The sequence below is a fragment of the Delphinapterus leucas genome, chromosome 14 (assembly GCF_059928025.1).
Source record: "Delphinapterus leucas isolate spDelLeu-1000000601 "Yukka" chromosome 14, BTC_Dleu_Yukka2, whole genome shotgun sequence".
Classification (NCBI taxonomy): domain Eukaryota; kingdom Metazoa; phylum Chordata; class Mammalia; order Artiodactyla; family Monodontidae; genus Delphinapterus; species Delphinapterus leucas.
In genome coordinates this window covers 16,064,432-16,078,072 of record NC_143142.1, presented here as the reverse complement: position 1 = coordinate 16,078,072, position 13,641 = coordinate 16,064,432, and the positions used below count along the sequence as shown (strand labels likewise).

Sequence of the window (13,641 nt, the reverse complement as noted above, 5' to 3'; positions counted from 1 at the left end):
ATATATATGTAATAAACCATAATGGAAATGAATAAGGTGTATATATGTATATAGGTATATATATGTATAACTGAAGAATAGGTATATATATGTATAACTGAAGAACAGGTGTATATATATGTATAACTGAATCACTCTGCTGTACACCAGAAACTAACACATTGTAAATAAAGTATACTTCAATAAAAATAAATAAATAAGCAAATAAATAAATAAAACTGGGAAAAAATTAATGGGAAAGGGGAAATCCTAGGAAAGTTCTCAGTCAAAAGGGAATATGTGAAGGAAGTTGATAACAATATCCTGTGCCTGTGTAGCACTTTTTATTTTACAAAGCATTTTTACAAATATTATTGAATCATCAGAAAAGCTCATATAGATATTATTTCCACTTTACAAACGAAGAAGCTGATGCCCAAAGAGAGTAAATGACAAAAATAAAAAAATTTGCAAATAAACAAACTGAGTCTTGAATTCGGGTTTCTATGTTAAAAAAAAAAACAAAAAAAACCTTGTAGTAAGGCTCCATATCACAGTCCATGAAAAAAATTGATTTACCATAGGATGTAGCATTCAATTTCTTAAAGGCTACAAAACAAATTTAAATATAAGGAAGAGAGATTTTCAGAAGGTGGCAGCAGCAGTGCAATTTTTAAAAATCTCCTCAAATCACCCCATAAAAACAGACAAAGCACTATGATGGTAAAAAATCAAACCCTACAAACAACAACAAAAGGTGATAAGTCATCTTACAAACCCCAAGGTATGGTGTATAAGGACAAACTACCAATAACTCCAAGACCCAAGTGGTAAATAGTAACTGTCATGGAGAAAGCAGAGAGAAGTAATGGGATGCCTATTGGACCTGAGAACAGGAAAAAACCAAATATCCAACAGATACTCGCTGGAAAGCATAGTGAGCCAATTTGAAAAAAAGCACCTGAAACTGAAGTTTCTGACACTTCAATTTTGGGGAAAATGCAAGGGGTCGATTGTAAAGGGTGAAGGGGCCAGAGAAGTCTGAGGCCTACAACTTTAAAAATTAAAGGACAAAGTCTTCTAGGACAAAGTCTTATGCTGGGGAGAATCTGCTGTTAGTAGAATTCAAATTGTCCAGGACGAAAAGGCAAAGGAAAGAGATTTTAACTGGAAACACTTTCATTGTTTCACTAATTAATATGTTATTTGGCATTACATTTTGGTAAATGGTCTTTACCATGTTTATGTAGTATCTTTGTTTTCCCATTAAAGTTTTAAAATAGGAATAGCCAGTGAATTTTAACAACTTTATGGCATGCATTCATATGTTTATATTTATTTCTCCTCTAACTTTTTTGTGTGATGAATTATGATGATACACTTCTTAATGCTAAACTCATGCTTATGTTTCTGGCATAAATTCTTTTTGAGCATGGTGTTTTCCTTGAATATACCACAAGGTTCTATTTCTAACATATCTTTTAAAATTATTTTAATCTACATTCAGAAAAAGTGAAATTTATTTTGGAGTTTTAAAAATGCCATCTTTATTAAGTTAGGGAATTAAGATTATATTACCTCCAGGCTTCCCTGGTGGCGCAGTGGTTAAGAATCCGCCTGCCAATGCAGGGGACACGGGTTTGAGCCCTGGTCCGAGAAGATCCCACATGTCGCGGAGCAACTAAGCCTGTGAGCCACAACTACTGAACCTGCGCTCTAGAGCGCACAAGCCACAACTACTGAAGCCTGCGTGCCTAGAGCCCATGCTCCACAACAAGAGAAGCCACCACAATAAGAAGCCCGCACACCGCAATGAAGAGTAGCCCCCGCTCGCCACAACTAGAGAAAGCCCACGTGCAGCAACGAAGACCCAACACAGCCAAAAATAAATAAATAAATACCTTTAAAAAAATTATATTACCTCCATAAAGAATTTTTCATATTTTCCTTTGGATTTTAAAATTTAGTGATGATAGAGTTGCACAAATAGTTTTGTATAATTTAAAATCCTCTGTACCCATATTATACATTTCTAACTTATTCACTTTTGTACTGTGGTAAGAACGCAACAATTTTTAACAAAAATTTAAGTGTACAACACAGTATTTTTTTTTATTTGGGGTACAGTTGTTTTGCAATGTTGTGTTAGTTTCTACTATACAGCGAAGTAGAGTTCCCTGTGCTATACAGCAGGTTCTCATTAGTTATCTATTTTATACATATTAGTATATATATGTCAATTCTAATCTCCCAATTCATTGCCACCCACAACACAGTATTGTTGACTCTAGGTACAATGTTGTACAGCAGATCCCTAGAAATTATTCATCTTGCTTAACTGAGACTTGATGTCATTGATTGGTAAATTCCCATTTCCCCATACCCCAGCCTGTGGCAACCACCATTCAACTCTTTGATTCTATGAGTTTGACTAATTTAGATACCTCATATAAGTAGAATAATGAGGTATTTGTATTTCTGTGTCTGGTCTATTTTACTCAGCATAATGTCCTCAAGGTTCATCCATGTCATCACATGTTGCAAGATATCCTTATATCTTAAGGCTGAATAGTATCATATGTATATCACATTTTCTGTATCTGTTGATGAACATTTAGGCTGTTTCCACATCTTAACATCTGGTTATTGTGAATCTTGGCTGCAATGAACAAGGGAATGCTAATATCTCTTTGATATCATGCCACTCCTTTCTGGCCTACCAGGTTTCTGCTGGAAAAAACACTGAGAGTCTTTTGGATGTTTCTTTGTATGTTACAAGTCACTTTTCTCTAGCCTCTTTCAAAACTCTGTCTTCGACTTTTGACAATTTGATTATATGCGCCTCAGTGTGGATTATCTTTAGATTCATCTTGCTTGGTGATCTCTAGAGTTTGTGGATCTGTATGTCCACTTGCTTCTCTATATCTGGGAAGTTTTCAGTCAATTTTTTGAATATGCTTTCTGGTCTTTTTTTTCTCTCTTCCAACTGGGACTCCTATAATGGTTGGCTTGATGATATCCTGAAAGTCCCTTAAGCTTTCTTCACTGTTTTCCATTCTTTCTTTCTGTTTTCTCCTCTGACTGCATTATTTCCAAAGTTCACTGATCCTTTCTTCTGCTTGATCTAGTCTAATGTTGAACCCTTCTAGTGAATTGTTTTTCAGTTCAATTATTGTGTTCTTCAGCTCCATGACTTCTGTCTGGTAGTTTTTAATATCTTCTATCTCTGTGTTGAAATTCTCACTTTGTTCATGCATTGTTCTCTTGACTTCAGTGAACATTTTTAAAAGAGTATTTTTGGATTCTCTATCAGGTAAATAATACATGTTCATTTCACTAGGGTCAGTTTCTGGAGATTTATTTTGTTCCTTTAATGTGGAACATCTTTGCCTGATTCTTCATATCTTTGACTTTCTGTGTTGGAGTCTGTGTATCAGACAAACGAGGCACCTCTTTCAGTCTTCATAGACTGGCCTCATACAGGAGAAGACCTCAACCAATAACTCTGGCCAGAGATTCTAGGGGCCTCTACCAACTCTTTCTCTCCCCAGGAAGCAGCAGGCATCTGTGTTTTTTATATGCTTGCTTTGTGCTGAGCCAAGGGGAGGAGCTGTCTTTAATTTTTGCCAATTTGATTACTGTGTGTCTTGGCATGTTCTTCCTTGGGTTTATCCTGCCTGAGACTCTGTGTACTTCCTAGGCTTGGGTGACTGTTTCTCTTCCCATGTTAGGGAAGTTTTCAGCTATTATCTCTTCCAATATTTTCTCAGGTCCTTTCTCTCTCTCTGTTCTCCTTCTGGGACCCCTAGAATGTGAATGTTGGTGCATCTGATGTTGTACCAGAGGTCTCTTAGACTGTCTGCATTTCGAGTCATTCTTTTTTCTTTATTTTGTTCTGCGGCAATGATTTCTGCCATTCTGTCTTCCAGGTCATTTATCCATTCTTCTGCCTCACTTATTCTGTTATTGATTCCTTCTAGTGTATTTTTCATTTCAGTTATTGTATTCTTCAACTCTTTGTTCTTTAGTTCTACCAGGTCTTTATTAAACATTTCTTGAATCTTCTCGGTCTGTGCTTCCATTCTTTTTTCCAAGATCTTGGATCATCTTTACTATCATTACTCTGAATTCTTTTTTGGGCAGATTGCCTACCTCCACTTCATTTAGTTGTTCTTCTGGGGTTTTATCTTGTTCCTTCATCTGGTACATAATCCTCTGCCGTCTCATTTTGTCTTACTTTCTGCAATCGTGGTTTCATTCTGCAGGCTGCAGGGTTGTAGTTCTCGCTTCTGCTGTCTGCCTCCTGGTGGATGAGGCTGTCTAAGAGGCTTGCACAGGCTTCCTGGTAGAAGGGACTGGTTCCTGCCCACTAATGGGTGGAGCTGGGTCTTGTCCCTCTGATGGGTAGAGCTGTGCCAAGGGTTGTGTCTAGAGGGCTATGGACTCAGGAAGACTTTAAGCAGCCTGTCTGCTGATGGGTGGGGCTATGTTTCCACCCTGTTGGTTGTTTGGCCTGAGATGTCCCAGCACTGGAGTCTGCAGGCTGTGGGGGTGGGACCAGGTCTTAAGAAAATGGTGGCCTCCAGGAGGGCTCATGCTAATGAGTACTTCCCAGATCTGCTGCCACCAGTGTCTCTGTCCCTGCAATGAGCCACAGCTCCCCACTGCCTCCACAGGAGACCCTCCAATACTAGCCCAGTCTAGTAGGCCTGGTCCAGTCTCTTATGAGGTCCCTGCTTTTTCCCTGGGTCCTGGTGCACATGAGACCTTGTGTGCATGCTCCAAGAGTAGAGTTTCTGTTTCCCCCAGTCCTGTGGAATTCCAGTGATCAAGCCCTGCTGGCCTTCAAAGACAGATTCTCTGGGACCTCCTCCTCCCATTGCCAGACCCCCAGGCTAGGAAGCCAGACGTGGGGCTCAGTACTTTCACTCCTGTGGGAGAACTTCTGTGGTATAATTATTTTCCAGTTTGTGGGTTGCCCACCTGGCAGGTATGGGATATGATTTTATCATGATTGCACCCTCTCCTACCATCTCACTGTGGCTTCTTCTTTGTCTTTGGATGTAGGGGATCTTTTTTGTTAGGTTCCAGCAATTTTTTTTTTTTTTTTTTTGGTCAGTAGTTGTTAAGCAGTTACTTGTGATTTTGGTGTTTTCATAAGAAACAGTGAGCTCACATCCTTCCACTCTGCCATCTTGTCTGTCTCAAGCTAAGGTTCTTGACAAGAGCTTTTACTTTTGATGAGATCCAATTTATGGATTTTTTTTAATGGATCATGCTTTTTGGTATCATGTTTAAGAATTCTTCACCAAGTCTTAGATCCTGAAGATAGTCTATGTTTTCTTCTAAAAAGTTTTATATTTTACATTTATATCTATGATCCATTTGAGGTGATTTTTTTTTTTTTTTGCAGTACGCGGGCCTCTCACTGTTGTGACCTCTCCCGTTGCGAAGCACAGGCTCCGGACGCGCAGCCTCAGTGGCCATGGCTCACGGGCCTAGCCGCTCCGTGGCATCTGGGATCTTCCCAGACTGGGGCACGAACCCGTGTCCCCTGCATCGGCAGGCGGACTCTCAACCACTGTGCCACCAGGGAAGCCCCTGAGGTGATTTTTGTATGAAGTGTTAGGTTTAGGTCGAGGTTCCTCTTTTTTGTCTATGTATATCCAATTTTCCAGCACAATTTGTTGAAAAGATGCTCCTTCCTCCACAGAATTGCTTTTCCCCTTTGTCAAAAATCAGATGACCATACATGTGTGGGTTCTCTATTTCTGAATTCTCTATTCTGTTCCATTGATCTATGTGTCTATCCCATCACCAATACTACACAGTCTTGAAACTCAGTAGAGTGGTCCCTTCCACGTTACTCATTCCCAAAATTATTTTAACTATTCTAGTTTTTTTGCCTTTTAGAAAACATATATTCACAATAAATAAATATTTCACAATGTGTACATATATATCAAATCATCATATTGTACACTTTAAATATATAAAATTTTATTTGTGAATTATACCACAATAAAGCTAGGGGGAGAAAGTTGAGAAGAAAAAAATGCCAAGAGCTTGATAGAAAAAGGGGAAAAGACATTAACCGATAATTGTTAAAAGATATAAAAATGGCCTTTAAACATATTAAAACATTTCAAATTCACTCAAAATCAGAAAAATACAAATTAAACAATATTGACCTGCTACTTATCACCTATCAGTTTGGTGAAAATTAAAACGTATGGCATGGCAATATACTCTGTTGCTTAGACTTTGGAGAAATAGGCACTCTGATACACTGCCAGTGGAAATGAAAACTGGTAAAAACCTTCTGAAGGGGAATTTGGCAATATCAAACAAAGCTACATATGCAATTAGCATGAACACTACCGTCTCATTTCTAGGAATTTTCCTCCACAAAAATATATATGTGCAATATTATTTGCTGATGATAGCGTATAATTTCAAAATAATATAAACAATGCAAAAACCCATACATAGGAGAGTGATTGAATAAATTATGGTACATCTATAAAACTACTATGTAGCTATAAAAAAGAATGAGGAATATTTCTATAAACTGATATGGAGTGATTTACAGGATGTATCTTTAAGTTTAGAAAGTGGAAAATATTATGCTACATTTACATAAGAAAAAAGGGGATACAAGGAAATGTATCTGCTTATTCGTGCAGAAAGAAATACAGGAAAAATAAACCAAGTACTATTGAGACTGATGAATGAGAAGTGGGTGGAAAGAATAAGGACATGGGAACAGGTTAAAGGCTTTGAATACACTTTTTTGAATAGTACTGACTTTTAGAATCATGGAAACATTTCACATACTCCCTCCAAATCATCAGCAACATCCCAAACATGCGGGCAAACCAGAATGAAATACAAACAGTAACATATGACCCTAACTGAATTAAAAATGAATAACATGACCATACTGAATAGGTCTGGATAGGAAAGTACCAATCTAAATAATTTTGGGAAACATTATTGCAACCTCATACTGTAAGGCTAAAGATAAAAAGAACTGAACATATTGGGTTGACCAAAAAGTTCCTTTGGTTTTTAAGTAAAAATAAAAGACACATTTTTCCTTTTTACCAAGAACTTTATTGAACAACGTATTCACCACTTTGTTCCACTACCTTCTGCCATTTTTCAGGCAACTTCATAATTCCATCTTCCCCAAACTTTTTAATCTTTTTGAGCAAAGAACTGTTCCAGGTGCCTTTTACAGTCTTCCAGGGAATTGAAATTTTTTCCATTAAGAGAATTTTGTAAAGACCGAAATAAATGGAAATCCGAAGGTGCAATGTCTGGTGAGTACGGCAGATGAATCAACTTCCCAGCCAAGCTGCAACAGTTTTTGTCTGGTCATCAAAGAAACATGCAGTCTTGCATTATCCTAATGGAAGATTATGCGTTTTTCTGTTGACTAATTCCGGATGTTTTCCATCAGGTGCTGCTTTCAGGTGGTCTAATTGGGAGCAGTACTTGTTGGAATTAATCGTTTGGTTTTCTGGAAGGAGCTCATAATAGAGAACTCCCTTCCAATCCCACCATATACACATCATTACCTTCTTTGGATGAAGACTGGCCTTTGGTGTGGTTGGTGGTGGTTCATTTCACTTGCCCCACGATCTCTTCCACTCCTCATTATTGTACGGTATGCACTTTTCATCACCCGTCACAATTTGTTTTAAAAACAGAACGTTTTCTTTATGTTTAAGTAAAGAATTGCATGCAAAATACGGTCAAGAAGATTTTCTTCACTTAACTTCTGTGGAACCCAAACCTCAACGTGAATAACATAACCAAGCTGGTGCAGATGATTTTCAACGCTTGATTTGGATATTATGAGTATGTCGGCTATCTCCCGTGGTATAACTTTGATTGTTCTCAATTAACGCCTCGATTTTTTAAAAATATTTTAATTAATTAATTTATTTGGCTGTGCTGGGTCTTAGTTGCAGTACGCAGGATCTTCATCGCAGCATGCGGGATCTTTAGTTGAGGCATGCGAACTTTTAGTTGCAGCATGTGGGATCTAGTTCCCTGACCAGGGATCGGACCCAGGCCCCCAGCATTGGGAGCACGGAGTGTTAGCCACTGGACCACCAGGGAAGTCCCTAATATCTCAATTTGATCACTAACAACTTCAACTAGTCTACCCGACCATGGAGCATCGTCCTGCAAAAAATCTCCAGCACGAAACTTTGCAAACCACTTCTAACACATTCAATCAGTCACAGCACCTTCTACATACACTGCACATATCTTTTTTGCATCTCTGTTGTGTTTTTACCTTTCTTGAAATAATAAAGCATAATATGCCGAAAATGTTGGGTTTTTTTCTTACATCTTCAATATTAAAATGGCTACGCAAAAATTCACCAATTTTGATAAGATTTTTTTAAATGCATGCTGATATGACAGCTATCACGATACAATCTACCAAAATTGTTTCAAATGAAGTTAGAGACAACTAAGCACTACTAGAGCCATCTTACAGAAAAGTCTGAACGAACCTTTTGGCCAACCCAATAAACACTGTTCTCCAGTTCATATATTTGCTTTTCACAGAGGCATGGGTTAGTTACTCTAAAAATACTTTACATGTATCCTAGGATTGAGCAAATAAACAAACATATTGTGAATAATTAAAAAAAAAAAAAAGGAAAAGGATTGGATGTTTGAAATGGGCTGCATGGTACAGAGTAGGGAATGGTGCAAAAGGCATTAAACAGCAGAGCCCTGAGACCTACCCAGAAATCCACAAACCTCTGCTCTGGAAGTTAAGTTTCAATGACTCAAAAGAGTATTGGATGACAGGAAGGGAAGGCTGTTCCATGGGAACTGGGACTAAGGGAAGAGGTTATATATTTTTCTTTTCTTGGGGCCTGATGCTGGATCGTTGTACTGACTGGACCTCTGAAAGTTTCCTCTCCTTGGTATACTCCTCTATGAAGACAGCAGGAGCTCAGCTAAGGAGCACTAAAACTGTTGTTCTTTGAGGGTGGTTGCAAAGTAAGGACACTCCAGAAGAGAGAGAGCTCAAGAGGAGTAGGAAGAGACATAGTCAAAAGGTAGATGTCATCATGTAATACTCTGAGGGTGGGAGCAGCTATCCTTCTGGCAGGCAGCATAGCTTTGATCTTTGGCCAAACAACTGTGTCACTGACAAAGATTTGGGTCCAAGGGAAGTCAACTCACAGACAGAGGTCTGGGATCATTTGCTGTTTCACTTGGGCCATGACAATGACAACTCCAGTTACTTACTTTGCCTGCCCCCTGTCTTGTCTTCTATGAAATCAAGTGGTCATGGATAAGGTTTGGAGTGATGTTTCTTCAAGGAATGCCGCTTAGAGCATTTGAGAAAGGGCCCTTCCCATATTAAGCTGCATGTCACTTTATTGGTAATTGTGACTATTCTTCCAGGGATGCACTGTAGTGGGAATCTCTTTATTATGAAATAGTCTTCCCTAGGAACCTGATGATGTTCAGAGAACTAGAAGAAAAAGCAGAAAAGGTGTCTAATGTCCTGCTCAAACAAGAAAAATGGCATACTATTAAGTTGAAGCAAAAGAAAGAATTATTTGTCAAGAAGTTCCCTGTTTATACACATCAAAATGGGAAACTAGTCTTGCTTTTATTCAGGATGACCGAGTATTCAGAGGATGACCTGGATTCTTCTGCGACAATCAGCACTTGCTCAGGGCAAAAGGGAATCCTGACCTTAGATGGCACTGTCTTTGGTATCAGGCCTATATATATTGAGTATATATGGTTTACAGCATATCTTTAAAATCAGGTGAGTCTTGTGTAATCCGTGGAGGTAAGCAAGAGGAGCTCTTAAGCACTTCACAATTTCAGAGCAAAATAGAACCTTCCTCAGTTCCTATGTCCTATGTGTGGCCACTTCCCAAGTATGTACAAGTTGATTGTGGTTGACAATAAGTGGACAATGTGGAATAATAATGTTACCAAGACCACAAAGATGTTAATAGATGTCCATGCTCTGGTCAACAGGTACGCGAAGGATATAATGTGAAAGCGGTGCTTACTGGGTTAGGGATATGGATAGAGAAAACCCTTGTGCAAATCTTCCTGAATTTGCAGGAAACACTTCAAAATTTTAAACACTGGAAAGACTGGAATCTCTTGAGAGGGGTGAAACATGATGCTGCTCATGTGATTATTGGCCAAATTCTTGGGAAATCTGAGGGCCATGCATTTCTCAGTGGTTACCTGCACTGCCAAGAATGAAACCATTGCTGAATCTTTCTTTCATGAAGATATACCACATTTCACAGCTTTCATAGCTCATGAGGTTGGCCATGACTTGGGAATGAAGCATGACCATGTGGCCTCCAAGTTCCATGGCCAGCACCTCTGTACTATGCATGAATTTATTACTGTAGATATGGGCTTCAGAAACTGCAGCTTCCACTATTTCCACCAGCTGTTGCATAAGCACAGAGAGGGCTGCCTATTTAATAGAACTAAGCTCCAAAGCTCTTTTGAAAGCCATATTGTGGGAATAAGATATTAGACAAAGGAGAAGAATTTGACTACGGCAGTGTTCTTGACTGTCAAAAGGATCACTGTTGTCTGCCCTCATGCCAGCTGAGGAAGGGCTTAAATTATGCATTTGGATCTTGCTGCAAAAACCGCAAATCTCTAAAAGCAACCACAACTTGCCACCTCAGTGTGGATAAGTGTGACCTCCCAGAATACTGTAATGGCACCCCCAAGTGCTGCCACACGGATACCTACAAGCAAGATGGCACTCCTTGCAAGGAACAAGGTTATTGTTGCCAAGGCCGGGGTTGAAGCCTGGAGAATCTGTGTGTTAATATCTTTGAAAGGGGCACAAAGGTTGCCCAGGAAAGTTGCTAACATTAATGAATACCAAGGGAGACAGGTTTGGAAACTGTGGCAGTGAATCTAAAGGGATATTTAAAGTCTTCAGCAAGTGCAAGGCCAGAGATGTAAAAAGTGGGAGGCTGCTATGAGGAAACATCCAAAGGCTCCCATGCATTGAAAAACATCAAACACCCAGTTCCCCATGCAGAACACGTGGTATTGGGGTGCAGAGATTTTTTGAAGCTACAGACTGGGCTGAGGAGGAGGAGGTGAAGGATGATGCAACATATGGTTCAAGGAAGATCTGTATTAATCAAAGCTGCATAGATACAACTGTACTCCACTATGACCGTAAACTGGACAAGTCATGGAGTCATGGGAGGGGTATTTGCAGAAATTTTAAGAACTGCCACTGTATCTATGTCTATGCCCCTCCTACATGTGAATTCAAGGGTTACATAGTTTGAATAGTGGCCCTCCTACTCTCAGCATGACGAAGAGTTGATAATCCCAATCTTGCCTACCATTTTATTATTTTCCATTCCTACTATCTTTTTATTTGCCTACATCTATAGAATATCTAAGACCAGTGTCAATGCAAAAAATTCATCAGAGAAGCAAGATGAACAAACCTGACATATATTTGATAATTATCTTCTTTCTGATAATAAAGTCAAATATGAAGTGATACCGATAGGACATTTTAAGAATTGGACTCCTAAATTCTGGTGTCCCTCAAGGTCTACGGAAATGAGAATCTTGCTTCCATCTGTCTTTCTATATGCTGAATTCTTATTAGTTTTTAAATTAAAAGAAGTTAAAGCAGCTCTCTAGGTAAGGCAATCTTTCTTGTTCTGTGCTACCCAGTAATCTGTGCTATACATCTTAGGAGGCCTCAAGATATGTTCTTGACATAATGAAGTCAGGTTACCATCCATAGTAAGGCTGAAGCTCATGGCCTAAAACCTAAAGAACTATTATTGAGCTCCCTAACATTTCTACTGAGAACTCCTTTGGAAAGATCTCTGGAACTTACTTTTCAGAGTATACTGTCTAATGCACCATTATAATCTACTCTGTCAATTTCCTCTATCTTAAGGATTTTGCCTTGCACTGATGAAGGGAATTTATCAGGTGAAAAGTATCTGATTATTAGTTCCAGATGTTTTAGTTGATTGTCATTCCAGTTTTTGTCCATTTGGCTCTCCCCTTTGTTTTGGCATCATAGCATCTGATGCCCTGGCCTCAGTTTGGCCTTGTTAATGACTTAACTGGAGAGACCAAACATCACTTGTTATGTGGCTAAAGAGGAAGAAACATTAAACATCCCTACCCATGAATGAGCCTCTTCAGTGTGGGAATCTTTTCTTTCCCCAAAGGTTAAATTCTACTTGTTAGTCATTCATTCATCTGTTCATTCATTTATTCAATACACATATATTTAGCACTTACAGCCAGATTGAACCATGTAAAATTGATATTAGACCATTTTCACCTACAAAAATGGCAAGTTCATATGGTTCAACCTAATTCTACGTCCAAGCACTATGAAACCTACCTTGAGTTTTTGCTTATAAATGAGAGTTGAGAAGTTTTTGATTCAGAGTTTTAGTCCTAATTTCTCTTAAATCTTATTATCCACTGTAACTTCAAAAGACTGGCCTTAATTTTCTGGAGCAGGAAGGTTCCTATTGCTAAGGCCTAGAATGGCATGGAATATGTAAGAGACTAGGATGTGGTGTGTATGAGGATCCCACTATCACTTTTTTTTAAATTAATTTATTTATTTTGGCTGCGTTGGGTCTTCATTGCTGCACGCGGGCTTTCTCTAGTTGCGGCGAGTGGGGGCTACTCTTCTTGCGGTGCACAGGCTTCTCATTGCGGTGGCTTCTCTTGTTGCGGAGCACGGGCTCTAGGTCGTGCGGGCTTCAGCAGTTGTGGTTCGCAGGCTCTAGAGCACAGGCTCAGTAGTTGTGGCGCACACACTTAGGTGCTCCATGGCATGTGGGATCTTCCCCGACCAGGGCTCGAACCCGTGTCCCCTGCATTGGCAGGCAGATTCTTAACCACTGCGCCCCCTACTATCACTTTTTTTGGCAGCTTCTGTCCTTGCTTCTTCTGAGTTTCCAAAACTCTTCAAACAATGTAAACCCAGGACTTTGTACAACCAAAGGGAGAGTAATAGCAATGTGAACATCTGAGAAAGTTGTTGCCTGCCACACTACTTCCCCCACAACCATGGAGTAGAGAGCCTGGAAATACTTTATATAAATAATAACTTGGAATTTATTTTTTGTAGAACAGACTTAGACAAATCTAATATCTATTGAAATAATATGAGTCTATCTCTTAGGTGGAAAGTGGCTTCATCTCCCTGAATAGTGACTTTACTTGTGAATCAGAGAATAATGATTAGATCCCACCCACTTCACCTAGAGTAGCTACTAACCATGGCGCTACACTCCCTTTCACTTCCGTGGTTTAAGGCATGGTTAGAAAAGACTTAAGATGTTCTTCCCAAACATTCCTCCCAAACCATTAGTGTAGAATCATTCCAGTTCTGGATGTTCCAGTTTTACAGTTTCAAAGAATGGTGGAGGTGCTAGTAGCAAAAGCAATGGTAGACTCCAGTGGATCTAGGCCTCTGCTATAGAACCTCTTCTGTGAGCATAATAATGGTGTCTGGGTGTCTGCATCATGCCGAGCTTCTTGCTTTAGTTGGTAGAACTTGTACTGTGTCCAGCTGTATACTCCACAGTTGAGCAGACCCTGAGATGATGCTGTTAGAGC

At 39.3% G+C, this 13,641-nt stretch overlaps 1 protein-coding gene across 2 annotated transcripts in view; it reads right to left on the bottom strand.

Annotated features, from left to right (window-relative positions):
* Positions 1-13,641, bottom strand: part of TMEM116 (transmembrane protein 116) — a 120,539-nt gene that overhangs the window by 22,790 nt on the left and 84,108 nt on the right. For both annotated transcript variants that reach the window (XM_022550915.2, XM_022550911.3), the window contains exon 11: positions 1-13,641. This exon is cut by the window's left edge and continues 22,790 nt beyond it. In XM_022550915.2, the coding sequence (XP_022406623.2) occupies positions 13,435-13,641 (207 nt within the window). In that variant the 3' untranslated portion in view covers positions 1-13,434.